The sequence below is a fragment of the Varroa jacobsoni genome, unplaced genomic scaffold (assembly GCF_002532875.2).
Source record: "Varroa jacobsoni isolate VJ856 unplaced genomic scaffold, vjacob_1.0 contig00812, whole genome shotgun sequence".
In the NCBI taxonomy this organism is placed as follows: domain Eukaryota; kingdom Metazoa; phylum Arthropoda; class Arachnida; order Mesostigmata; family Varroidae; genus Varroa; species Varroa jacobsoni.
The window spans coordinates 84,702-112,073 of record NW_019214531.1 but is presented as its reverse complement, the minus strand read 5'-3'; the positions used below and the strand labels follow the sequence as shown (position 1 = coordinate 112,073).

General features: G+C 39.7%; 1 protein-coding gene and 1 long non-coding RNA gene across 7 annotated transcripts in view; one reads left to right on the top strand and one right to left on the bottom strand.

Moving 5' to 3' along the window:
- The first annotated feature begins 2,100 nt into the window (after positions 1-2,100).
- Positions 2,101-27,167, top strand: LOC111271623 (immunomodulatory peroxidase). The gene is made up of 16 exons (XM_086972975.1): positions 2,101-2,149; positions 3,106-3,213; positions 3,980-4,068; positions 6,719-6,817; positions 7,093-7,314; positions 9,049-9,219; positions 10,621-10,788; positions 11,133-11,234; positions 12,758-12,950; positions 18,227-18,398; positions 20,128-20,260; positions 20,692-20,819; positions 24,850-25,052; positions 25,396-25,565; positions 26,276-26,384; positions 26,972-27,167. The coding sequence occupies exons 2-16, from the start codon at positions 3,164-3,166 to the stop codon at positions 27,090-27,092; spliced, it is 2,130 nt and encodes a 709-aa protein (XP_086829101.1). The 5' UTR covers positions 2,101-2,149; positions 3,106-3,163; the 3' UTR covers positions 27,093-27,167.
- LOC111271624 (uncharacterized) overlaps positions 25,164-27,372 on the bottom strand; it is a 36,122-nt gene continuing 33,913 nt past the window's right edge. For 5 of the 6 annotated variants that reach the window (XR_002686984.2, XR_002686981.2, XR_002686980.2 and 2 more), the window contains one exon: positions 25,164-25,306. This is a non-coding gene — a long non-coding RNA (uncharacterized LOC111271624). Of the gene's footprint in view, positions 25,307-26,933; positions 27,068-27,372 lie in introns of all 6 variants that reach the window. The other variant, XR_015315407.1, reaches the window with a different exon arrangement.

Below are 27,372 nucleotides of genomic sequence, written 5' to 3'. Positions count from 1 at the left end.
ATATATATATATATATATGTATGTATGTGTATGTATGTATATGTATGTATGTATATATATATATATATATAGAGAGAGAGAGAGAGAGAGGGGGGGGAGTCCGTTTGTTAGCATCGGATCTGAAAAATAGTTATCTACAGAGATACCCAAACGCACGATTTGAATATTCAAAAAGTTCGTGCAAGAAGGAAGAGTCACTTAGTTGAGCGAAATAATTAAACGCTGGTCAATTTCATTTTCAAAATACACCATAATATTTCCCGTGTATTATTTTTTTGCAGAACGTCATGCTCTTTATTAAAATCATGTACATATGCCCTGCTACGTTAAAAAATGTGAAGTAACGACTTTTTGGTCCACTAAATATGTATATATACCGCGATATAAAATTAAATCCACAAGAAACTAGAAAATGCCGAATTGTCGTCATTTGAGGAAATCCGGTTAGAAACTGGTGGGCGAGCTATAATAAATGAAATACTTTAATGTAAATAGATAAATATGGCTATATAAGCGCCAAGAGAGCAGTTGTGAAACGCTCATTCCTGCAAACCAACGAAAAAGCTAAATCAATGTATATATAACAATAGTTGAATATGAGCCACCATCGACTTCGGAGCTTCGGTGCATTGTCAGTTAAAAGAGTTCTGAAAGGTGGAAGCTCTACGGCCGCGAAAATCGCACTACACAGCGAGGTGATCGATGAAGGATTTCATTCTCAAAAAGACAATGCTTTATGCACGATGAGGTACAATGCCAGGCTTAACGTTCTATATTCGTGTAATGGCAATATTGCACAATAGCTGGCACGCAAATAAGTTTACAATGTGAAAAAAAGGCTTACAGTTCGGTCACACAATGGTCTAGCGATGGCAAAAGACGGGTTTAATGCTAGGAGACTAGGCCTATAGATTAAGGTGCATTTATTTCGACAATAAATTGCTTTTTTACAAAATAAAAATACCTTTGCGATCTGTATACTTATATATAGTATGTCCTAAATAATCGTATCTTTTCAAATGTTACACGAGGAGAAGCTCTATTTGTGTTTCCTATCACCGATCAACGAGCTACTGTGCCTTTTCGTCATTTTAAATTGTAATTTACAGACCATCGTCAGAATGTCGGACTTCGTCCATTCCTTGACTCCCTAATACACGCGTACAAACAGAATTGCTATGCAGTATATTTTTCAATGAAAATTCTAATAACGAGATCCTCTACAATAAATCAGTGTAATTTGAAGATTAACTCCAGGTTTTGCATGTCCCATATGATTAATTTAGAGGCTCATCACACAGAAAACCTACGAACAATGTATTTGTCTGGCAGTACTCGACCAAGGCACAACAGCAAATTCAAAGCTTCCACGTCGCCTTAATGTAAATAAGCTTCTTAGTTGGAAATAGCTTTATTAAATTGATCTACTTTAGTAATCTATCCTAGCAGACGCGCGGTTCTTGTATGCTGCTCCCTGATTGAATCAATTTGACTAAGCATCTTTATCGAACTTGCAGGAAATAGAAATCTCCAGCCGACATTTACCCATAAATATTCAGACTAATAAATTTACCTGTTTTTTTTTTTCGATTACCTGACTCGGGCCCATTCTGTAAAGTCCCAAGAACTCATAGCTGTTAGAATTAGTTTCGAGATGACAGACACATACGGATATAAATACATGGCTATACAAATTTGCTTGCCATTCAAAGCTACTATCATCGTCATTATTGTGGTTTGCCATAGAAATTCTGAAAGGGTTAAGAACTTGACAAACGACCCACTATTCACAACAGGGTCGTTCGAATGATCTAAAGAAAAGCAACATTAAAACGGTCATGATATCCGTTTCCTTGTTTAGCCTATTCGAAGGCTTCTGGATGCCTGTGCTGAGTAGAGCCTATAGCGAACGTACAACAGGCCTCGTTCTAACGGTTTGCGTCATCGCGACGGAATTGGCACGGTGGCCAGCGCTGGCCGAAGAACCCGACAGTTTGCGTGAAAGCGATTCGCGTGATTTCGGTGAGCGTAGTGACTGTGCACTTCTGCTCAAACGGCACTATGTACCACATGGGCAAAAAGACCCCAGTTATAGTGATCTATACAGTGGCACGTACGGAAATGGCGGCGGCAGTGATAATGACAAAGGGTAAGTAGCATAACATTTAGAAACTTCTTTGTTTTTTTCTCGGAATTCGTTTGTTTCTCGTTGATAGTTACCTGCATTCATGTGACGGTTTCTATCCAGAAAACGCTTGAAGCTTTCATTTCGTTCAGGATTTTGTTTAGAGGTGACGGATAGCAGTTGTTAAGCAGAACTAAAGTGTAGAATTTACGGGTAACGAATTAAAACTTAGCAGAACTTATTCGATGGTTCAACTAGAACAATGTATATCTAAAACTGGCTGTGCGCTTTAAATAACTGCTTATTGTAATGCGCGTTCTTTTCGTGAATAGATGTATTTCTTGCAGATATCTGATGATAGGTCGTTTAGTAACTTGGGAGAATAGGTCTTCAATAAGGAGTTTTCGATCCCCATACTTTACGCACCGGTTTCGTGTATATATGTATATATATAGTATAATATCGTATAGAGAGCCAGCATTTCACATGCGGTACGCGTTACATATAAGTATACACGTACCTATTATTCCGGTACTACGCTAATATATGGCACATTATCGTATGGCTTAACGGCTAGTAGTAACAGTAAAATTTCGTTTGCATGATGTCACGGCACGTTGCCCTGTATAAACAACAACAACAACAACGGCAGTACAAGCTGCTCTATTCAAGGGTACTCTTTCCTGTTCCTAAGAGTGCTTAGCTGATCTCTGATGTGACGTCTAGGATTTTCCATTCTAGACAGCGTGTACGTATATACAACCCGGGAAAGTCGCTCAGACCGAGATTGCGTGGCCTGTCAGTAGGGCGCCAATTTAGTACTCATGCAGCGATATTCTAGCTCATTTATTAGTTCCCCAGAGGGACGAGCGAATGAAACAAGCAACAAACCGTAGCAGAGAATGCATTTCTCTGACTGGAAGAGTAAATCACTGAACATGGCGTAATTACACTCGTTTGGTTTGGTCACAGGCAGGCAGGCAGGCAGGCAGGCAGGCAGGCAGGCAATAAGGACAGTTACAAACCACGACGCGGTCTATGAAACTCGAAGAGATCGAGCATCTATATGAGTGTTATTGCCACATAATGTATGTACGTTAGGCCTGTATTGCATCCTCGATTTACAATACGTTGTGTTTCTTGTTGTTGTTGCTTAATGCTGTATAGGGAGTGTGCAACGAATGAATCAAGTATACATACGCGACTTGTTGAAAGAGGGACTGATCTTTTGCACAGTAACGATTAGTTTGGTTTAGCTGAGTCCAATACGATATAATTAGGTAATTATTAAGATGTATTGTTTCAGTTGTTCATGAGATTGTGATGATCCGTGTGGCCTCTTTACATTTGTCTTTCTCTTTTTTTTCCTTTTATGAGAATTGAATCTGAAGTAGTATCAGTACCGCATCGTAACGGTATGACCCTCAGCACACGATGCTTTACTACTGGCTGAATAGTGAAAATTAGGCATAGATGGTGGCCGCAAAGATCGGCCATGCATGAATGTTTATTATTGAGAGAATATGCTGTAATGACGTTTCGATGTGATAACTATTCCCTAACCTGTATCGTTGAACCATCTCTATTCTAATATAATAATATAAAACTCGGATTATCCATAACATGCGTATTAAACGATGCCTAAATTGACTAGAATGCATCTTCTATCTTATATCTGAACTTTATAGTTCGATAGGCTACAAAATTATAGCACGTCTAAATCCAATAATGGAAGCATGACTACATAGGACCGTAAGCTAAATCACTGAATACCTTTTCAGGCTGAAACCCAAAAAGCTATATATTTTCAAGCACAATACTTATCCATAGCATCTGCGTGTTGCGTTATTTCAGTTACTACAATGACATAGAGCCATACGAGATGATCTGCATCAAATACTCGGACGTTAATAAGGCAGCAATGGAAGCTAAGAAGCGACTCAGTTTGTAGTCGTATCTATAGATTTTGGCTCTGTTATCTGATATATTTGATAGAACAACTTGTCTTGCTTGAATACACAATTTTCATTTAGATATTCTTCATCTTGATATAAAAAAGATCTTCTTGGAAATGGCTAAACTGTGATATCTTCTTCCATATACTTGCTAGACGGAGTTTGAATCTGCGGGTCCTAGGAAAATCACCGAGGACAGGCCTAATGGCCGAGATAATTAAGTTACAGGAATCGTCGTGTCAAATGTCTTGACATAAATCATAAAAATATAATCTCGTGACTATAGCTATAACTCGACCTATCTTTCCTTCTGACGACAAGCTAGTGGGCTGCATCTTAAGCGACCATGTCCGTCTAAGGATGATTATAGGTCTACCCTAGAAATAATCTTCAAATACGTATTCAGAATCAAGCAGTAATATCTAGACCGTTTCATTTGCCGCGTTCGTGCGCTAGCATTGCATAGAAGAAAAGACTGAGCGTGGCTTTTTTAGAAGGCTATTTACTAAATTCCAGCGGCTCAACGAGGTCTTCCGTCCTCTTTTCATCGCAAAAGCTTGACCTTCCCTCCTCATTGGCCGTATACCAATTTCCATCGAAGCAGATCGTTAGTTTTAAATCCATTCTCTCACTTCAGAATACTTCTTCGACTAATGGAAAATTGATACCCATTAAGATGTCTCCACAAACGTCCTAAGCCCTAATAAGTTTTGAAGGAACAGCTTCTATATGGAAAATGTTGCTTGATACAGACAATGTGTTTCCGCTTTTTATTAGCCCTCGCTCGATCCCTGCGATAGCAGTAAATTTAAGCCGTAGTTTGCAGAATATTATGTCTTTCATATAGAAGGCTCTTAAAAACAATCGCTCATCGTCATAAAGGCCTATTCATTTTCAAATGATTCCGTAACTCTTTAAAATAGATTTGCTATTATTATTATTCTGCTTTAATAAATGCCTACTTCAAAATGAAGATATGATTGACTTTCACCTTCAGTTACAGCTAATCCATAGAGTGGTATAGGCTATGACCTACTGCGCTCTGTCCCTAGTTTATTAGCGGCGCCCTCAAGGTAACTATGTTTTGTATCTAACATGGACGACTGAAGAAGCCATCTGTCTACAGCCATCGGGCTAATTTCGGCGAGAAAGCAACCTGATACTGTTCATCGTCATTACAAGCACAATCATCATTATTATCAGCAGCCATTAACAGCAGCTGTACCCGCCAGGGGTTCATCTAAACCTCCCAAACGCTTTAACCTGTGTGTTGTCTTAATGAATATCCCGCACCCTGGCAAAGCCTCCAGCCTACCAGCGTAGCGAAGTACACACCATACGAAACCAATGTGGCCTTCGTTTAAGTTCAGCTCAAGTGGTCTAGCTTGTTTCCCCGCGTCGCACCCTAAACCAATAACAAAGTCAGCCTATTACGCGACCCCCTTCTCCCCAGCCCCTTCATTCAAGCCGACATTAACGCCGCCGATTCTACACGGCACAGCTTTACCGATCTTTCCTTGATGTACAGGGTGTTCGGATAAGTTGGAAGAAAACTGGTATCGTTCGGCCATTTTGGCCGCGAAGCTTACATGCCGCATCTAATTGGTAATAGACACCTGAGTCTCGAAAGCAACCCCTATTTTTTTTTAAAATTGTGCACGATTTTGATGAATTTTCGAGCTCTTCCTAATCCCTCTTGTGGATCATTGGCTTTCCGTGAGAGAGTTTTTGGAGGCCGCATGATGGCCACTAACAAGGCAAGTTGTCAACTTCAAGCAACTAAGGAAGTTTATAAGCTCGGTGACGAGTAGCGGTTCATCTTGTTTAAAATCGCTGGACAATAACTAGTCTTCGCCTATAGTTTGTCTTCGCCGTAATTAAGTTGTGAGTATGAAAGAATCCAGTCATGATAAAAAGTCAACTCATGTATGTCTCAATTTATCTTGAACGCGTTGTAACAGTATTTTGTCGTATGCTGGCACGATACTCTTCGTCTCGCTCTCGATTGCCACGGACACAGCAGTGGCTTTTTTAAGCGTTCATTCTAATAAACGTAAAGCGGAACCACCTTCGAAAAAACATTAAGTTCTAATAAGGACTATTACTCGAATAAACAATACATAGAAGTTAATTTTAGTGGGTAAAAACTAGGGTACGGTAAGATACGTCATACTAGTTAAGCGCCCGTTTAAGTACAATTGTCTATACACTTTAAATAGTACATTATGTATGCTATACTTTTGGGCATTGGTTCCTTCTAATATTATAAGGCGACCTAAAGACGTCGAAACCCGCACAATAGTAGCTTTAGAAGAAGAAGAGGGCATACTTTGACAAAATAAGCGCTAGCCTAAGTGTACCTTCTTGCTCATATGGAAAGGACAATGCGCTAATTCTCATTGTCTTTGGCACGTGTTCATTGGTTCATATAAACGATGACTGCCATTTTAATGGCGAATAGTCAAGTGCAGGAAATGAAGGGTGATGGCAAAAAACGACAAGATTTACGAAAAAAAAAATATTTTTCTAAGTTTTTGGCTAGTTTTATACCACTGAGGCTAGTTAACAATCAGCTAATCTGGTGATTTTATCGGCTGGCGATGTTATAATTATACCTTTAGCCATTGTACAATTTTAGACTTCATCCGTCCGCGTGGAATCGATGATCCATTGCCAACTGAACGAGACATTGCATTAACTGGAGAACTTATTCTTGAAACTACAAGAATTCTTTCAGGTAGCGTGTTTGATTAACTTATTCTATCTAGGCTACTCTTTCTGGCGTACGGTGGGTAGACGTTACGTTTCATGCGCATGTTTCATATGTCGAGTATTCAAACGAGGGGCACTCCTACCCCATTCTGTACGTATCCATATGTAAATTCGGATGAAACCGTTTTATAACTTGTTGTTTCTTTTGGGAGACGATTTCTTTAAGGCACGTTCATCACCGAGCATTCTAGATTATAGATTTAACATGTCTGCGATTCCGATCCGGTCGTTTTCGTTTAGCTATGTTTCGTCTCACTTACGACGAGATCGCGAACGCTTTACCTCTTGTGGATGTATCACGTACAGAACTCTGGGATGCGTGTCCTGCCCATGTCAAACCAATTCCGTGCACCGTTGAGCGATTTCGCACACAGGACGCAAGATGTAACAATATTAAACACCCCTCCTGGGGAGCCACCAATACGCCCTTTGTCCGATTTCTGCCCCAGGTCTACAGTAACGGTAAGTCAAATACACATTTGACTTTCTCACACTTTCTAGTAACTCAACAAATACTAGGCTAAGTGATTAACAAAGCAGAAACGTCACCCGTAGCCCCGAATCTCCATAGATTCTACTAATCAGATCTTGTGTATTTTACTATTTCGGTTACGTTTTAATTATTCGCTTTTGAAATGGGGTTAGAAAATATAGCTAATAATACATAAGCTCAAACTGAACTTGACCGGGCGATCCAAAAACAAACTAGCAAAACTTTACGGAACACATTGCTTCCGCTACCTTGAAATGTTTGATCTTTATGAGTTGCAAACAACTTAGGACAGGCTTGCGCTAGGCTTAGCAACGTCAAGGTGGCTTTCGTGCTGTGCTACAGCCATGGATAAATGGAATTAAAGGTTTCTGTCTCCGAAGTAAAAGAATCAATATTCCGTTCGTTCAAGTAGAGTGTTCCTGTACTATAGGGATTTTCGCTCTTACCAACTAAATAGATAGATTTATTCCGGTCAATGCCTTCTCGTCCAAAGCGCCCGCTGCTGAGAAGGGTTTGTTTCAGTCTCGAGACGTTTATTGAAATAACATGTTAATTCAAAAAGTTCTTCAAATTTACATTCTTTCAGCTCTTGTTAGTGAGGATAGCGCGACAGGTCAGATTGCTCTATCCTGCTTTTGTAACAGCGACAGCTCCCGTCGACTTAGTGAATAGAAAAGGGAAACTTTAAGATCAGAAAATAATGTATTAATGTAATTTATGTATATCCAATAATATATTTGTTTGAAGTGCCCATAGAAAAGGAAGGAAAGCTCTACGATTCGGCTAGATGGCACCAGCACGGCAACCAACAGCTGACGTTTTTGCCTAATTAATGAGGCGTTCACTTAACCAGGACGACTCAGCGGGTGATTGATATTCTTGACGTTAGATACATCGTCCTTCGCTCAGCGGCGATTGGTTATATGGTAGGCATTATAAAGATACGATCGAGCAAGCTAAGCTTGTCGTTGCCGAGGTCATATAGCTTCTAGGCTTGAAGAAAGTAAACGGTTCGCTCTATAGTCACTGCGCAGCTTTTCAGCTACATTAGAATAACGCATTTAAAACAGCAGGATTGCATACTCCATAAATGGGTCACTTTCCAAAAACTATTAATTTAGGACCGCCGCTGAGAGTTACATTGAACTGCTGGTCGCCATTGTGTAAGCAATTTTGTTCACTACCATGCACCTCAAATATGCCTTTATGGTTCATGGAGAGATACGCTATTACTGAAACATTTCGGGGAATCTTTTAGAATGAAGCCATGCTTCTTAAGAGAAAATGCGATCATTAAGAATTGGATCCCAGGAAAATTAGCAATTATCACTAAAAAGAAATATAAAATTGGCTTAATAGTTGCTTATATTGTTACCATGTCGTTTCATTGGTCTGTGGGAGAAAACTCAGATATCTACAGCAAGGTCTAGTCAAACTACACAGCTCATCGCTGCTATCCTGGAGAACACTTGACAACCGTTCTTACAGAAAGAGAGCCGGAAGGCACTGATAAAAAATCAATCTATACATAAACGAAAGTACTAGATTCTGTTAATCTTAGGGACACGTTGTGGTCGAGGTTCGAATTCAGGGATAGACACTTCATGGAATGCCTGACGGCGATGCCGGATGCAAAACTCGAAATACTAAGATTGTCTTATATTCTATGCGGCCGTTTCTTATTGGTATAACCAAATCTGCAGGTATCGATGGACTGCGCAAAGCACGTGATGGAGGTGATCTGCCGAATCCAAGAGCAATTTCAAACTTCATTCATCGGGACTTCGATGAGGCTTCGCCTAGGCTGACCATCCTGGTGATGTCTTGGGGACAGTTTATTGACCATGATCTCACGTTAGCTGCACCTCCCCGTGGTACCTACTTGATACAATAAGTTTATTTAGAACGTCATTGTTGATTCACGGCATTTTACCTGCCGATGCGTTACAAATACGAATAGTCGACACTTTATGAAGAAATGTCGTATGCTTGCAGAGTATCACTTATATGAACTGGCAAGCGTGGTATGATCCATAAATACATAACGTAACTAAAGTGACGCAGTTAGTGGAAACCGAAAAAAAAAAGTAAAATAGAACAGCTCAAGTAATCAAACAAGGAATTACTCAAATGATAAGTGGGCAGCCCATTGTGACGGGTTTTCGCTGATAGCTACTGCCCCATATCATAACTATTGCAATAGCTGGGCGTTTGTAGCCATCAGACAAAAGAACATTCATATAGGTGCTCGTTTTAGCCAGGTTTGCTATATCGGACGACAGCGATCGACTTCGTATTCAGGCCATCTTTCTACCGTATCCATTGAAGCGAAAATTGCGTTCACAGTCAACAGTGTGCTAGTTGAAAAAACCATCGGTTTCCCCATACTTAATAGCTCTCCATTCGTTCTGTCCGCTTACAATGACTAAGCGAGACGGTGTATATCATTCGGAAAATCTTATTATGCCCCATATCCTATCTGCCCAATAGCGAGCGGACGAAAGTCTTCAAGCTGGCAAGATACTGCTTGCGTATGGTACTTAGCTTCTAGCATCTTTGCTGGACGCTCTCTCGCGTCCGACGTTACCCTGATCAAAGGTAAACCTAGACAGGAGTTCGCGCAAACCTTTTTATCCGTTCGCATACGAAGCCCTGTGTACAAAGGGGCACATTAATTCTATTTGAATCTTGCTCTAAGTCTTTGACCAACAAGCTCTAGTACGGTGAAATCTATGCAAATTTTGGCTTACTGAGCGATTTCCAGCATATTCGTAAGATCTCTAATGTTAGTAAAAGTTCCATTATGCGTACAACTAAAATCACGGAATGGAAAACTTTGCATCCAAACGATTTGGTCAGCTAATATTCATATTTAAAGTCGAATAGATATACCGTGGGGCAGTATATAGTTCAAATACATTTCTGATTGCCTCATTTTTTTATTTGTCAGCTTAAGCCGGTTTTTGTACAAACCCGCCTAGCTCGGCCTGATCACAGCTTAGCTAGTCACTCAGGCTCAGGGGTATGCTACCAACTTTAAACCGGTGTAGCCTACTCCACATCTCGACGTTTGCTAATATTAAGTAAGCTTTATTTAGTTGTTTATCTAAGTGTTGTATCACACTGCGGTTATTCTTCAGCTATAAGATTATAGAACTTGATTTCATATTAATTACCATATTTGCTGACATAAGCGAAAAAGGATGTAAGCGGCAAAAGCAACTCTCGTTTCTGTTACGAAACACCAAAAGCTCGAACTGTTATTAAATAAACAGATGAACAAGACCTCGACTTCGACTGCTGTGGAGTGCCTCCAGAAGTGCAGCATCCTTTATGTCTCACGATAGACGTACCGCCCAAAGACCCTTTTTATTCAAGATTCAATCGACGGTGCATTGAATTTAAAAGGAGCCTCGCAGGACAACGGCCCAATTGTGCCCTTGGTACGCATGGACGTAACTACCTAACTATATAGCAAGCGTAACTATCACGCAGTACGGCTGTTGAGAACCTTACCTGCTTCCTGTTACACACCACCTTTACGTCTAGCCGACGCTGTTCAATAACTTCCCTTTTATAGCCTTCCATTAACTTAACCTACAACACATTAGCTTTCGACCAACTCCTTTGTGTTATGGCACTGTTTTTTCATTCTACCAACCTGAATGCTAGTGCAATGATTTTCCTCACTAGATCCTCACGAAATTATTGACTTGTTCATTTTTGTCGTCAACACGTCCTCTTGGCTTTGTCACTTGTTAAGTAGTTATTGTTAATCTCTATTCAGGTCCCCGAACACACATTAATACCTTATCGCACGCGGTGGACGCAAACTTCATCTACGGATCATCCGATGCCCTTTCTGCCCGCCTGCGTGCTTTCGATAGAGGTCAGTGGTCTGGTCATTTCCAGCTGCCGCCATCAATAGCGCAACAATTGGCTTTTTCTTACGGCGGCCATATCAACCAATACGATATTAGGTGTATAAAAACGCTGTGGGTCCCACCAATTAATACGCCATAGATGGTAAATTTTACTTAAAGCTTACCAATCACTTCCCAGTACTGGTTCCGTTTCCGGTCACTAGGTTCTATGAATTGTCTTAGCTTTTTTTTATAGAGATTTCAACAGTGAACGCAACGACAGATAACATGATTTCAACATATATGTATACATAAATTATAGAGAAATTTCAAGTTGCTTGATTGCTAAGAACCGTATGTTTGGATGAGCGTATTTGCAGCTTCTCGGTAACTACCAATATGCGTATCTGGGTGTCGATAAGCAAACAGAGAACTTATAGGTAACTAATTTAGTGTTAACTAGGTTAACAGTTAGAGGATCGTACTCATGAGTCACGATGATTGTTACTGTACCGGTAGCATTTCGAAGCGCTTCAAACATTCTCGAATATATTTTCGGAGTAAGTAGCGACGTGTGACATGCGCCACAGTTATTTACCTGCGACAATTTCGAAAACAGTACAATCGTCAATCTGCCCGTAAAGTTCCTTCTCATTTCTAATGAACGAAAATCATATAGAAACGATCGTTTTTTTTTTCGACAATCTACTGCTTGCGTCATTTTTGTTCAAACGCGTACACGAAACAGATGGACTGCAATTAGGCATCGGGTGTTTTGTGTTGAAGGTTCTTTTTTAATCGATGTAGTATTTTCCTCTGGTATCTGTGTATGCAGTGGTCTGCTTTGATCAGTTAACAAAAAAATCAACATGTATTTGCATATTGTTCCATGTTAATTTTTATCGGCTGTCCTATCCAAGAGTTCTACTTAGGTACGTTAAATCTGATTGTCCTTTCATTTACTCTATGGCGGGCTCGGACGTCAAATACTCGGTCTTAACAGCGCAGCGTCTGACTTCGCCTCGTGATGCACTTACTATACATTAGAAGCACGATGTAATGGGTGTTCGAATGAACTTCGTCATAGCGTCCGTTTGTTCATTAGCAATAACCAATATCACTATAGACATCAACTAGCGAGGGGATTTCGCGAAACGAGCTTATTTTAGAATTTGTAAAGCCAGTGTTATGTATTAGAAACTTTGAACTAGGAATTATGGGTGCATTGCGTATTTTGATAGATAAATAAATACTCACGTAGAATTGTGTAATATTAACGCCGACTAAAAGCGTATCGTAAACATTTCTAAATACTCCAATCTTACCTACAAGGGGAGTTTAGCCGACGTTTAGAGATGCGCCTTCAAAGCCTGCAAACATAGGTAGGTTGAACCATTTTCTCTATTTTGTGATATTTCCAAAGATGAGCTGGAAATGGCTTTACGTTATTCGTTAGTTCACTCAGTACGTTTTTTTTAGGTACTTGTGGAAGCTTATATGTATCCCTATTACTATACATTATATCAATATGGCTCGATTCTTGAAGCAGGACTGATGCGGACGTGGGATCGCTTTAGGGATCTGGGTCTTAAGCCTATCCTTCCACCGGAAAGTGAAAACCCTGAGCGTGATTGCATCGGAAGGCCCAGAAACCTTTTTTGCTTTATCGCCGGTGACGAGCGCGTTAACGAACAGATCCATTTAACTGTTCTACACACATTCTACGTCAGGGACCATAACAGGTTTGTCATTTATGTATCAAATAATATTATAAAATTTCTTAAATTAAATCGTAACGTAAATTGAATCTTTTAATTAATGCCTGGAGTGATACGAAAAACAACAATAGTAGTAATAGTAATACCAATAAAATAGAGGCAAAGTTTTTCTTAATATTTCTTTAAACGGAATACAAAACACTATCACATCCTTTCGATTTGTGTATGGGTCGGGTTCCATCTCAATTATCATATATATCCGATCATTTCATGTGCGCGTATCGTAGAAGAAGGACATTGCAACGACGAGTCGCCTAGATATTTAGCGGCGCCATTGGAAAATTTCTACGTTTTGCCACTGCTGTCATGACTTACAACAAGTACCGTATGCCTCGTTTCATGTGAAGGTTTTTGTTATCCCTGAAAAGCAAATAAAACGACATTCGTGGGTGATTTGGCCAAAGTGGTTCGTTTTTGACGGCATTGTCGGTTTCGAAGTTTCATCGTACGGTAGACGCTCAGATAAACCAGAAACGCTCCATACCCTACATTTCACCTCGTCTGCTGTACCATCACTGCAGCCGCTATAAATTGCAAACATCTCCATCACTTTGCTTCGCGAAAAACTACACATATGGGATCAACACCATCATCACGGCCATAATCAGGGTTTTATCGCCTTCGTTTCAGCGGTTTTTGCGTAAAAACCGCTTTAGCAGCCCTCCTTTCCGTCTCCCTCAGTTCCTATTTGTTTTAGAATTATGGCCAAGAGCGAACATTTTAGGAGCGCTTGGAAAAGGGAGACTAGGGATGTGGACGAAATTGGGGCAAATAAGCATCCACTATTTAAATAGCACATGTACAGCCGGGGTATTCTTTCTTGATTCCTTACGATCTTGCTTACATCTTGGCTACTCCTTCGATAAAATCGTGTATTCAAAGATCATAAAGGTAGTAGAAGGAACATTAAAATCGTAAAGAGAAAGAACAACGACGAGAATATCGTTGCAAACTGCCCTGTGTTTAAAAAAGTTATTATTTGTTTCTTTTTTTTTTGTGTATGTTGACACGCAAATGACCTGTAAGTACACCGAACACTTCTTCGCAAGCCGGCGAGGTGCTGGCGGTAAGGTTTTCGCGAGGTCAAAAAACCTATGGAACTCTGAAAGCACATAGAAGAGCAGTAGAAGTATTTGATATAACAATGTATGGATCTTCGAGGAAACAATATAGTTTAGATTATTTAACTATAGTAATATTGCCTTCCTATATTTGGAACTTTCCTATATTTGGAAGTGACATTTTTGCCGGTCTACATGCAGGTTCGAGTATTTTTGTTTGAAGTGAGTGCTTTAGGTCTAAGAGCCATGTATATACTATGTTTTTGCTATTCTTGTACTCGTACCTGGACTTATTTCAATAGGTCCATTCTACATAGCTTATATTGACTGAGTTCTAACGTTCTGAGCTTTCGCTTGATCGTCACAGACGTTTATATCCTAAAATGTGTCCTTCGAAATCATCATGTCGGTTGTGTCCAACTCGAATAAATTTAATGGTTTCAGGCCACGATTCCGACTGTACGACGGGGTATGTCGTGACACAACCTTGTTAAATTTCAGTCAAGCATGAAAAAGCCTTTAAAAACAGAACGAAAATCCAACGTGTTTTGATTGATGTGAAGAACTGTTCGCTCGACTATGAAGATAATATCTTGTAAAGAAGTGCGACATTTCATGCGAAAGCCAAGTGAGATGAGTGCGACAGGTCACAGCAGGAAGAGGACCTGAAAAGGTGATAGCCGTATGAATCTGCAACTGCAGGTCTGAACAAACCCGGTTAGAATTGCATCTGACAGCGTTTTATTCTATCGATGTCAACTCATAGGTCTTCCATCTTCCTGGCCATTAAAAAGTAAACGACCACTCTGCTCATGGGCCTAAATAAAATATAAGACTATAGGTTAACGGAGAACGTTTTGGGCCTCAGAATTAAAAGATTTAGGCTGAGTTAATGTCAACTTTAAATTTAGACTGCACAAGCAGAAAAATATGAATTATTATGATTATTTGATTTTGCACGAATTAAAACAGACGAAAAGCTAGATTATAGGAGCACTTTGGTCAGCTAAGGCAAACATATACGCGACTTTAGATGCTCTGTTTAGGTAGATAGAACCTCTTGCGGTGGTATTATATTTAGTCGCTAGTTTAGACGGGCATCCTATAGCTAAATCGGTGTAGAAGATTGTTTAGAAGATCAATCTAAACAAGAGACTAACCACCGAAATTGCGAACGAACGAACATGTAACTGTCGCAAGAAAAATTCATTTTACCTACCTTTAATTTTATCTGAAGCCATCAGCAAGATTCCGACAATTAATCCTATTTTAGCCATATCGCTTCTCGGCCTGTGCTAATTGACGATCATTTAAAAAACAATACAGACATCGCCTCTGCTAAAGAATACTTCAGTTATTTACTAGGATTGTTGCAACAATGACTTCATGATCGAATAGAGAGGAAGAGTTAATGCTTGATACTGGCTCTATTTAGGTTTTTGTGGAAACTGGAATTGGCTAATTTGTTTTGTATTTAACCGTCTATATGCCCTCCAATATATATCGAAGTATAGGGTTGGCAATTGCTTTGGCATCGAAATGTGTTGCTCACTGTTATATACAGGGCTTTATTTGTTCAAAATATATAGGTATTATTGAAAAAGTGTTGACTGTAGCAAAAAAAATGTACCGGCTTCGGACTCATGACGTTATACGTCTAAAAAACCAGTGTATCACTCCAAAGCCCTATAAGTGATAATATATAATAGTATTTAATAGTAATACAAATTTAGGTGGTCAACTATAGGATATCTAAAGGGTGATCTTTTGCTTTCACAATTTTGTGTGAACGAGTGTTGGTCAAGAGCATATGGATCGATCGTTGTCACAGTCCCTAAGCTGTAATTTAGGGGTTTGTTTCTTTCTAATATTTGCTCAACTTCCTATTGGCATGTTTCGCTAATTTAATGGCTATTGTGAGGAAAAAAACTCTTACACAGGTAGATTGGCAATAATTCGGTAACCATAAAACGATAACCAAGTGTTTATGCATTTTAGGGTTATTTAATTTCTCTGGATCTCTGTAAGAAGACAACATGCGAATGCAGTACGTATGGTAGGAGTCTATGGTGTTCAGTATAAATATATTAGAATAACAATCCCTAGTCCAATCTTAGGGGGTAACAATAATTAAAACGATCATATGAACAGCTTATAAAGAATGGTTCTTTGGCTGTACGTACCCTAAATACAGGCCTGTGGCCTTCTTATCCCCTTCCTGGTTTCCGCATTGATTCGCGCCGACGCACGCCTAATTAAATTCCTAAAGGCACCAGATATTGACGCTAACGGAGCACCTGCCAGGCACTACTGTATAAACAGACGCTTCCCGTCAACCTGACCTTTCCCGGTTGAACCTCTTACTTCTATTCCTTCTGACTGATGGTGATCAGCAGCAGTGGCACGCCGTGCTCACGTATAAATTTATTGACACTTTTTTTTTTCAATGTGCTTCCATTAAAAACCCCATTTGTCCATTGGAACTGAAATGACCATTTGCTCACGTGCTCAATGATATTGTTCACGCGCAGATTTCTATGCCTATAATATCATTGTTATTATTATTGACATAGTGTGATTTGATGAAAATGAAGTGGTAAAGCGAAATTTTTTCATAGATTTCTAGCAGGGCTGCACCTTACTTGTGATGTAACCTAGAACAAGGAAATATGTGAGTGAACGCCCTCGGGATCCTTGAAAACACTTTTCCACAATATTTTACAAACAGTAAACAACAAAACTCCTAAAAACATCGAATCGTTCGTAATAACGGAAACGTTTGTTGTAGCGAGAATATCCTATTATGATTTAATATTATAGCAGAAGGGATCGAATGGTCCGATCAACTCAAAGTAGTACCTAACAGGATTAAATCATTTTCTCTCTTGATAGTGGCTGGCCAACATGACGTCTTGTGTTATCTAAAAAAACAACTATTTGTCATATATGAGGGAACCTATTCATACATGCATGTATCTCTAGCTAGATAACTATTATACGGCAATACAATTAATGTCCATAAGGATGGATCCATTTCGATCACATCACTACCAAATGTGTATGCACGTCGCACCTATACATTAATTTTGGATTGTTTTGCACGTTGCACGTATCAATGAAGCGGATCGCTACAGCACGTAGCTGACCTGCCAAATCGACGGTACCGTCGATTTGGCAGGTCAGTAATGACGCTGGTCTGATACCTGTGCTCTATAATGATGCTGTGGACGGATGATCACTTTACTCTCGTTGATAGCTTTGAAAATTTTCATGGAAGGCACTTGATAAAGATTTATGTTTGTTAACATCTTACGCTATCATCTACATAGCTCACGCGCTCAAATGAAAAGCTTATAATTGCGCTGGTTAAAAAAATGGCTAAAAGTTAAGTTAATTGTTATTTTCAGGCACTACAACTCATCGGTACTGATGAAAGAAAAAACACACACACACAAGCTAGTCGTAAATAGTAAAAAGTTTTAGCTATTCTCTGTTCTGTTTAATCCCTAACTTTGACGACGTACAGGGTATAGTATCGTTATCCCACCTATTACCATGCAGCGTCGGAAACACGTTGGGAAATAAATACTCGTGTGTTTTTGATGTTGAACAGATGGATCTATTGAACGCATAGGCTGATTGGGAACTTAAAAGAAGAGTCGAAACGTGAGAATTTGATGATAAAAGCAACGCGTGTTTAAGTAGCTTGTAGACACGGTCGAACCTTTCTACCCTGGATTAGCTCTAATGCAAAATGGACAATTATCCGTGACAACCGTTTCTGACGAACGAAATATTTTATCGTTCTTCTTGAGAACTATGTAACGTGTAAATTTATTTCAACTTATATTTTCTTACGAAATAATTGTGGAGACGGCTCAATTTGACTGATGATTTCCTGTGTAAAACGACTGTCCTAAATCAATAGTAGCTGAAATTCACTCGTTTTATTAAGGATTTTGCTGGGCACATATCATTGGTAAAATAGCTCTGAGTAAATTTTAATTTGAATGTTCGTACGATGGGAAGATGTGCAACCGAATAGTGAAACCTAATTAAGTAGGTATAAGTGGGCCTCTGACCACGGAATATAATCGGATTTTTGGCAGCTCTAGTGATTTCCCAAAACACGGACTAAAGAAACTTTATTTAACAGATCTACGATTTTGCTGCTCGTAGATTTGCTTTGGAGTTGGGTCGACTCAATCCGCATTGGGACGACGAGAGAACATATCAAGAGACACGCCATATTCAAGCGGCCATGGTCCAGTACATCGTTTACCATGAATATCTCCCGATGGCTCTCGGCCCCGAACCCATGCAGACATACAACCTTACACTTGTGGAAGATGTACGTGTCGCTGTATTTCTATATATAAGCAATGAGATTTGATAGTAAACGAAATAACGGTTTCATATATTATAAAATAGCTCCGTTCTATCTGGATGTTGATACGTGTTTTTTCAAGTATACCGATGACCGTGCAGAAATGTTCATGCCATGGTCCGAAGGCAACAGCTGGGCCTATTTCATGGGCCTCTTTCTAGATAATGTTTCGAGTTTACGTTTTGGTGCACGCATAGTTTCAAGCGAAAGGACATCAATAAATGAAACTTGCGCTTAAAATGCACGTGTTCCAGAGTAAACGATTGTTATTGTACCGTTTAACCGAATTAGTGTGCTGTCAACGTGATATTGACAACATCCTCCTCCTGTATCTTAGAAAAGCCAAAGCCCCTTACAAATTACCTGGGAACAGTTACCAACAATCGACTGTATACCTTTTAAAATGAGCTACCGAAGGATTTATTCGTCGCTTCTGTTTGTCTTTTTTTTCACTTATGTCTTATTTTCGCTTATGTCTTTTGACATATAATTTTCCGCCTTGTATCTAAAAAAAATTCGCTAGTCCAGTCGGCCTTTGGCTGACGTCGACTGTACTCAAAGTAAAGCAATAGTTTCCTGTCAAATTGATTGATCGTTTGAGCGCATTCAACTTTTCTTTAACACCATATCTTACCACATAACGGATTTAATGTGAAGACTTAAGCACTAAAAAGGCTGTTATCCTGTATAGTTGATCAAAGTTAAATCCCACATCACCATGTGAGATACCAACCGGTGCGCGCTGCATGTGTGAGCAAACTGACAAATCATCCTCGAGAAAGGGGTCAATCGACTGATATTTCTATCGATGATTTGGTTTATCAGATCATCGATGGAAATGTCATAAAAAGAAAAAAGGGTCCAGCTCTAATTGCCATAATTCAGCACGCTGCATTTTACTGTAGTCTAAAATGTGGCACTTTATAGTTGGACATGTATAAGTTCTGAGGTCTTGCAAGTTAACGAGCCTTTTACGTGAATTTTGGTGACATTTTTGAGTCTAGTCTTCACGGAAATCGTCCCCTAGGATCTCACAGACCAAAAGAAAGCGCTCGGTCCGTCATAAAGAAAGTTGACCAACGGGACCTGAAGACCTCAATAAATAATACACACCATCCTAGCTCTCGACATCCCCCTGGTAACCTTCCATGAAGAAATATCATTAGCCCTGTCAGCACAGCATCCGCGACTGTTTTCTTTGGCTATCCAAAAAATGCTCTAAGCCATGACACATAGCCCACCTTGAAAAAAATGAGACTTGGCCACACAACAGGTTGCTTGCTATCTGTGGTCTGGCTAAACGTGAACCTACTAAGATCATCTATTATTAAACATTTATAACGACTCTTAACATTTCCACCACAACCGTGTTGAAAGTAACTTAGGGGGGCGAGTCTCCAAACTTATCCAATCGTAACGCAACAGGAATATAGTCATAAGTTATAGTGGACTTGTGCTAACGTTGTCTGTATTTGTAATTTATATATAGAAGTATAAAAAGACGTTTCAATGTCAGATGAACGAGCTCCTAAACTAAATAAAAATTGTTTGGTTAATCTAAAAAATGATGATTTCGTGACTAGTTCTGATTGGGCACGCCGGGTAACAGCTATCGTTCTCACCGGGCGCAGTGGTACTAAATAATAATAAAATTTGATGCCAAATAAAATTGACAACGACAGTTTGCCTTCAGGGCTATTGGGATGGGTATGATCCGGACGTGAACTTCGCATTGACCAACAGCTTCCAAGCTGCAGCGTTCCGCTTTGGCCATACGTTCATCCAGGGGATGATTCGAAGATATAATAAGTACCACGAATTTCTCGGTATGAATCAATCATTATTAGATCATATTATTATTTGAGCGAGAATGGATGCGCTGCGAACGGCATCCCCTTTGATATACTCTGTTCATGATATAATTCGTGATGGATAACCCAGATGGCACATTACCAGCTACTCCTCGCTGGTATATTTAAGTATACATTTTTAAACACTGATGTTCCATAGATAAAATCACCCTGAATGCTCTCGATGTGGATATTATGTTCTTGTCCAGTGTTCATATGAATAAATACATTTATCGTATAGAAAGTTTTCAGCTAGGTTACTTTCTAACCTTGCTTGCCTAGCCATATAAATGATCGTTTATATAGTTTTTGATTTTCATTCGTTTCGATTTGAGTGTTATTACAGTCGTTATTAAATTAACACTACTCAATTTCACAAATGGTAATGACGAGATGCTATTTTGCAGGCCAGACGCCTTTGCGGGAACATTTACAACAACCCTTTGTTCTGTACGAGCCCGGCAAACTAGACGAATTAGCATTGGGCCTTATCAATACGCCTGCACAGACATATGACCCTTTCATCACTCAGGAGGTAAAAAATCTTCTTTTTTTAGGATATCGACAAAACAGAAAGGCCTTTTTCACTCTTCAGAAGAGCTGAATTTGGAATAATTCAACATCCAATGGAAACTTTCATGTTTCTTGCTCTCTAAAAGCTCTACAAACGTATGTCGAAGACACTACACTTCTCTTCATTAATATTATCTCAATTATCAACCCCCTATGAAAACAAAACTACTAATGATTTGTCTGTGTCTGCGGTGCACGTAGCACTTTCTGTTAGACTTTTAATCATGCCTTGTTTTGGGCACAGGGTCTGACCCTTGGTATTCGACTGAATAAAAAAAAAAAAAGTGTTTACATTTCATCCTTCTCAGATGACAGAGTGCAGGAGCACGGAGTGAGACGGCGTGGCATTACATAATTTTGATAATAGAAATAAGTGGATTGTAACTAATTCTCAATGAGCCATATATCCAAGATGCTGGTATCTGAGCAAGATCCTAGTTTGCAGACTAAGATACAAGGTGAATCAAGAATAAACGCAAATTCGAGAAAAAAACACACACACACACACAGAGGGAACGCATAACGTATTGGTGCATTTCGAATGATCTACGCTGCATCTCTATGCTATAGATGTGAGTTGATTTATTTTTTCTACAAGAAGAAAAATAGTATTTGAAGAAGCATGCTCGCTGACATGTTGAAGCCGATGATATCTTATCAAATTCCATATTGTATGACCTATACTTTTAGAATGTGTGATCTTGTGGCACAAGGTACAAACAGGCATAAGAAGACTCCGAGTGTCCGTAAGCGTGATATCTCTATAAATGCTACGCATTAATTTTCCCAAATAAACTATTCCCTATGGCTCTCCTGCGGAACCTGCAACACTTAGAATAGAAATGTTATGAAAATAACTTTTATTAAATATACGTAAAGCTGACCAATATAATAGTAACAGAAGCTAGGGCTCTGCGACCTAGTTTTGTTAAGGTCTGCGAGCGAACAGTCAGTGATCATCAAACATAAGCAGCTAATTTGATAAAACGATTATTATCACTATTACGCTATATAACGTATAGTTCAGAATCTTTAAGGTTAGATTTCTCTAGCTTATTTTTTGCCCGTCAAGTTAATGAACTTCTTTACGCTTAGCATTATAGCTGGGGGAGTCAACATGTAAATGTTGGGTGCAGTCGCGAACTAGCGCTGTTGGTGTCACCTGAATTACCTCTCTACTATATACAATAGATAACTATGAAATCGCGTTTGTTTCAACCAGTTCATCGGAGTCCTGCCCTAAAGATGAATAAGCTGCTTTTCTAAAGCCGAATTCTTTATGCTTATTGCTATTTCTCGTGGTCTTTTTTTTTTAATAATGAAACAAAAATAGATGGACAAAAAAAAAAGAAGAAAGCACAAAAGATGGCCACAACAGCTCTTATGTTCTTAGCGTTTGTCCAACAGATACCGAGGCTTCTACTAATCGCCAATCAGATAAAAGCAACATGGCTTTCAAACTTTTTTCCGTCCTTAATGGATTACAGCTGCATTAGGACTAAATAGTTGATACCTTCGATATCCTCTTAAAACTATTAACTCGATAGCACTGTTACAAACATAAGGGGAACGGCAAAATCTCACTCGGTGTTACGACAAAGCTTCTTAGAGCTTTTCGCGGTAGTTGTACTTACCAGTCGCTAGACGCATAACATTATACCCAAGTTTAATGTTGTCTAAAGTCATCCAACAGAAGCGGCGCTCTCCTCTTTCAAGCAGTCTAGCATAGTAAAAGTTACATTTTCAATATACTTAAATGTTTCATACCATGTTTAGCAATGTAAATCTAAACACGTTCGTAGTGTTTCAACATTAACCTCTACGGAGAACAGGAAGCGTCACCGCGAGATTTTGCGTTTTATCAAACTGGCCGAATCAGCTAGCAAACAGCGTTATAACAAAGCAATCGCTCAAATGCAGGTCGAGTATAGTTGGAATGACGCAAAAATTTAACGAGGTCCTACAGAATCGTCAGCTTCCGAATCTTCGAAATAGCCTTACAGTCTAGACGTATCTGTTGATCCTACGCTTCAATACGATGTTTTAAAAAAATTACAAAAACGCTCGGTGGTTTCGTGGTATCGCTGGATATAAACACAGATGCGGGTTTTTATTTTAAAAGGCTCAGGACAACTCGACATGTACGCGGCCATTTTTGCTTAAGAAAATAACGGTTTCGGGTATCGGGACAAATTTTACTATGCATTAAGCACCCCCAGAAATGATGAATCCTACATAAATGTGTTTCGTGTACTGTTGCTATACTTTTTTTTTAAGAACTATCCGCTAAAATGGCGTTACGTGGCGTTTTACCAAACAGCAGAAAAATCTGAAAGAAGGACACAGTCTATGGCTGCATCTACTAAAAATTGCCCTAATCATTTCGTCCCTATTTTTTTATTATTACTTTTCTTTGGCGTAGCTACTGGGTATTGGTTCCGCGTTATTTTGAGCATCTAGCGATATTGATCGCCTTATTGGATTTCTTTTATTTATCTCCTCCATTAGTCTTCCTCCGAACTTGAAGCAACAGGTTGTCTAGCGGGGTCCCGGCGACTTATGTGGCCACTTAGCCCGACCCAATATTTTGATGACCCGATGATGGAGACTCGCTTTTAGGCAGCTGCTGCCAAGGGCCAATCTTCGTGTATGACAGCAAAGCCCGGGTTGAGATTGAGTTTCCTAGCGAGTTAACCGAACTATGTGTAACACAACTAATAATAATAGAGGTACTAGCAGTCGTAGCAATACAAGCGAGCAATAATAGGAATATTAAAAGTCCCTTATATACATAGCGATGATTGGGCCTGAGTAAGATCTCAGCTAGAGTTCGTAGCCTAAGTACACGACCGCCACTCAGGTCTTTGCCTGTTATGTTGTATGACACTGGTATCAAGCTCAGAATACCGAGAACTGCCACGAAGATATCCTTGATTAGCCGGAATGTCCTTCGTTCAGCGTTATGATTTCGCCCGAATAACCGATCAGACATTCTCAGATACAACTGTGTTGTCTCTACATTGCTATAATTAAGTAGGTTAGTTCGACCTTTTATTAAATGGAATTTTTTCCGCAGGAGACGGTCGGGGCTCACAAGATTCTCGTTTCGGGACAGACAACTTACCTTGAGTTCTTGCTTTAATTTATCGTTTACCCTAGAATAATGCGAGTATTATAAAGGTTGTTATAGAACAGAAAACAAAAGGCTCTTTTCCTAGCTATAGTTGTTCCCTGTTCGCTAAATTAAGGGTCCCACAATTTCACTTATCGAGATTTTATCATTTTGTGACGGTAGAGTGTGTCCCAGTAAAATCCAATGATGCCCACGAATTTGTTGATTCGTTAACTTTAAAAGGTACACCTACACAAGTTTAACTTGCTCCGAGATGCCGAAACTAGAAAAGCGTTCTACAAGAGTTACTCGCATTCGATCGCTGGCCATATTTGAACAGAGTTTAAGTAAATAACATACTGCCAAAACGAATTGATCCCAGTCACCTCGATTTGTTCGCCACTATTTGCAGGCTGCATTGAAGCTATGAAGAAGCATTGTTAGGCCGCTTACGTAAGAAGAACGGATATTAACGTTACGCATGGCCACGTTAATGGATTGCGAGTGACCTGCGTCTGCAGCGGCGGTCTACCGATACTAAATATCGCATGGCGCGTGCATGGACAATGATGCTTGAACTTCCACCATTTGCAATTTAAAACTATCATATAAATGACTTGCTCTCTAATCCACTTCTTAGTTAACTCGGATCCAAACGAGTTTTCTACTACTCAGAGTTGTTCCCATTCATCTGAAAATTTTTTCCACACGTAGACAGACCAAACTGGAACCTTGTTCATTTGTCTCTTAGTTGTTTGGCAAATGAACTAAACCTTATTTTCCTATGCCAGTGGCAGTTCATAAAGAAGTAGCTACTGACAGTATCATTTATGCGGTACTACACAATGACCATTACTGAAAACTATATGTTTCTTGGTAGGTAACGGAGCATTTGTTTCAAGACCCAGACGAAGGTTTTGGTCGAGATCTTATATCTATAAATCTCCAGAGGGCTCGAGAGCATGGAGTGCCAGGTTACAACGCGTTTCGTGAATGGTGTGGCCTGGGCAAAGTCGAAACCTTTGAAGAACTAGAGCCGTTTCTCAGTAATGGCACAGCTATGCGATATTCGAAGATTTACGAGTAAGCTTCTACAAACCTAGTTCATTATGTTCGAATAAAAATGGAACATTTACCTAGGCTCTCTCAGTGAGTCAGTTCCTGGCGAGAATGAACCTTCGGCGCGTCGCACTCTGAAAATTTTATCTTTATTTATCCTGTTTAGCTATATTCATAGATTTTATCTGCTTTTACAGATTAATATTCCTGTTGAACATGCGTTTTACTCCGATCAAACGTTGTTGAAATTTGCTACGCCGAAAATCCATATGTAGACACTGAAATAGATTTGCGAAATACGTGTTATTTTTATGTAAAGGAAAAACTTAAATTCTAAAGCTAATCAATAGGTCTATTTGTCTTACAGGCATCCAGACGACATCGACTTATGGTCTGGCGGTATCTCAGAGCGAATTATTGAAGGCGGGATGATTGGGCCAACATTTGCCTGCGTTGTGGGTCGGCAGTTTCAAAATCTCCGACGAGGTGATCGTTTTTGGTTCGAGAACCCTAATCTGCCTTCATCATTCACCCCAGGTGAGATCGGATTGCACTGTCTATCGGAAGTGTGTAGGATATTCAGCGCAGTGGTAGCAATTTCTACAGATTGTTTATGTGTTTTCAACGACTGTTTGCTTATAGAGCCCCGTATGTATTGGAAAAGCGGTGAATGCGATACCCAGAAATTTACATTTTACTCTAGACCCCCTAATCGTAAATGTGTTGAATTGCTCTCCTTAATCCAGCTTCAATCAGTCAACAATATCCACCTTCGAACGCTGTTCTTTTTCCTATCTGCACTTAATATTCTACATCATCGAAAGAACATTATGTCGAATCAACTTTTAACGAATCTGCACAAAAAACTTCGATCAGCTGAACACACTATACAGCCGATGGGTGATTCGTATCGCTGGGTCGGCGCCAAAATCGCTTCGCGCGCCAAAAGTGGGACGTTGTCATCAAGCGCCCTCAGCTGGCTGATCGGCGCCAACAGCAAGACCACTAGCAGAAGAGAATCACAAATTTGACCCTCAACAGTGTACGCAACGGATATGGAACTCGCTAACGATACTCGCCTGCTTAATTACTATTCGCTTTTTGACTGCTACCTCTACCCGTGTATTGCAATTGCGTAACAAGGTGCTAGCATTTTTTAAAATATAAATTGAGGCATCAGCGTCGGTACTTCATTGTTTGTTACTTTGTGTTTCTTTATTTTGGTTGCAATGGACCTCGTTTACTAGAACAACTCCGCGAAATTCGAACAGCGTCACAGGCGAGGATCATCTGTTCGAACGGAGACGATATTCCGACAATCCAGAGATTCGTTCTTCGGCTCGCACACCCAGTTTAGTAAGTTACTTATTCGATAGAAAATCCTGTCAATCATACAGCTATAGTATCGTTGATTTTTTCGTTCTCACAACGCCATTATTATTTGAGCTGGTTATTCTGTACATCTGTGCCTTGAACAGGATGTATTCCAGTATCGAAGTTGATTTAATCTCTAATCAGATTGATAATGGGAAATCACGTTTGTTAATGGTGTTGACAAACAAATCACCACGCTTATCAGATAATCAAAGTCCAACAACACAATTCGTCTGTTTTGTTTAGGATTCAAGTAACAGTGTTAAATTATCAAGCGAAGTATTTTGTAAAGTCGAAATGGACTTAGGCTGGCCTGAGCTAAGCTAGCAGTATAATTTTCATAATCTGTGGAGTAGTCGTTTGCGATTTCCGATATGAGGGCCTTTGAAGTTAGCGTCCAATAATTGAAACTTATATAAATTCTTATATTTGATATCGATAAACTGAAATTAGCCCTAGGCTCCCGCTAGAGCAGTAACTGTCATAAAATTACGAAGATTATAATATCTTGGGGTTTGATGTGTTACTAACGATTCGATCCAGCAAGCAATAAAGCTCCTTATTCACAGTAATCCGCGGGTTCGCTGCGAAGAACTGCCTGAACCGGACCTGAGCCTGTGGAGAGAAGATCCGCGTTCGGGACAATGGCCCACCAACAGTGATTTCTACAAGAAAAAAAAGAAGAAATAGGTGCAACAACATCCTCTCGACGACAGATATTATGTTCGAAATAAATAGCTTAGTGACATTTGTACTTGCTTACAAGTAAGTTTACTTGAGTGACTGTCGCACGTTTCGTGCCTTTTTCTCGCATGGGACTCTCCTCCCATCAATATTATGTCTCAAACAGTGACTCCAACACGTTTCCCGTATAGTGGAGGCTATATTATAGGCCTCGCGATTAGTGACGCATGCATTTAGGCCGTTGCCGCGACGCTGACACATACTCTAGCAATGAAAGAAAAAAGTA

Coding starts and splice junctions, on each gene's coding strand:
- LOC111271623 (XM_086972975.1), top strand. CDS start 3,164: ATGAAACTCGAAGAGATCGAGCATCTATATGAGTGTTATTGCCACATA. Junction 3,214..3,979: donor GAGTGTTATTGCCACATAAT/GTATGTACGTTA, acceptor GCGTTATTTCAG/TTACTACAATGACATAGAGC. Junction 4,069..6,718: donor GGAAGCTAAGAAGCGACTCA/GTTTGTAGTCGT, acceptor GTACAATTTTAG/ACTTCATCCGTCCGCGTGGA.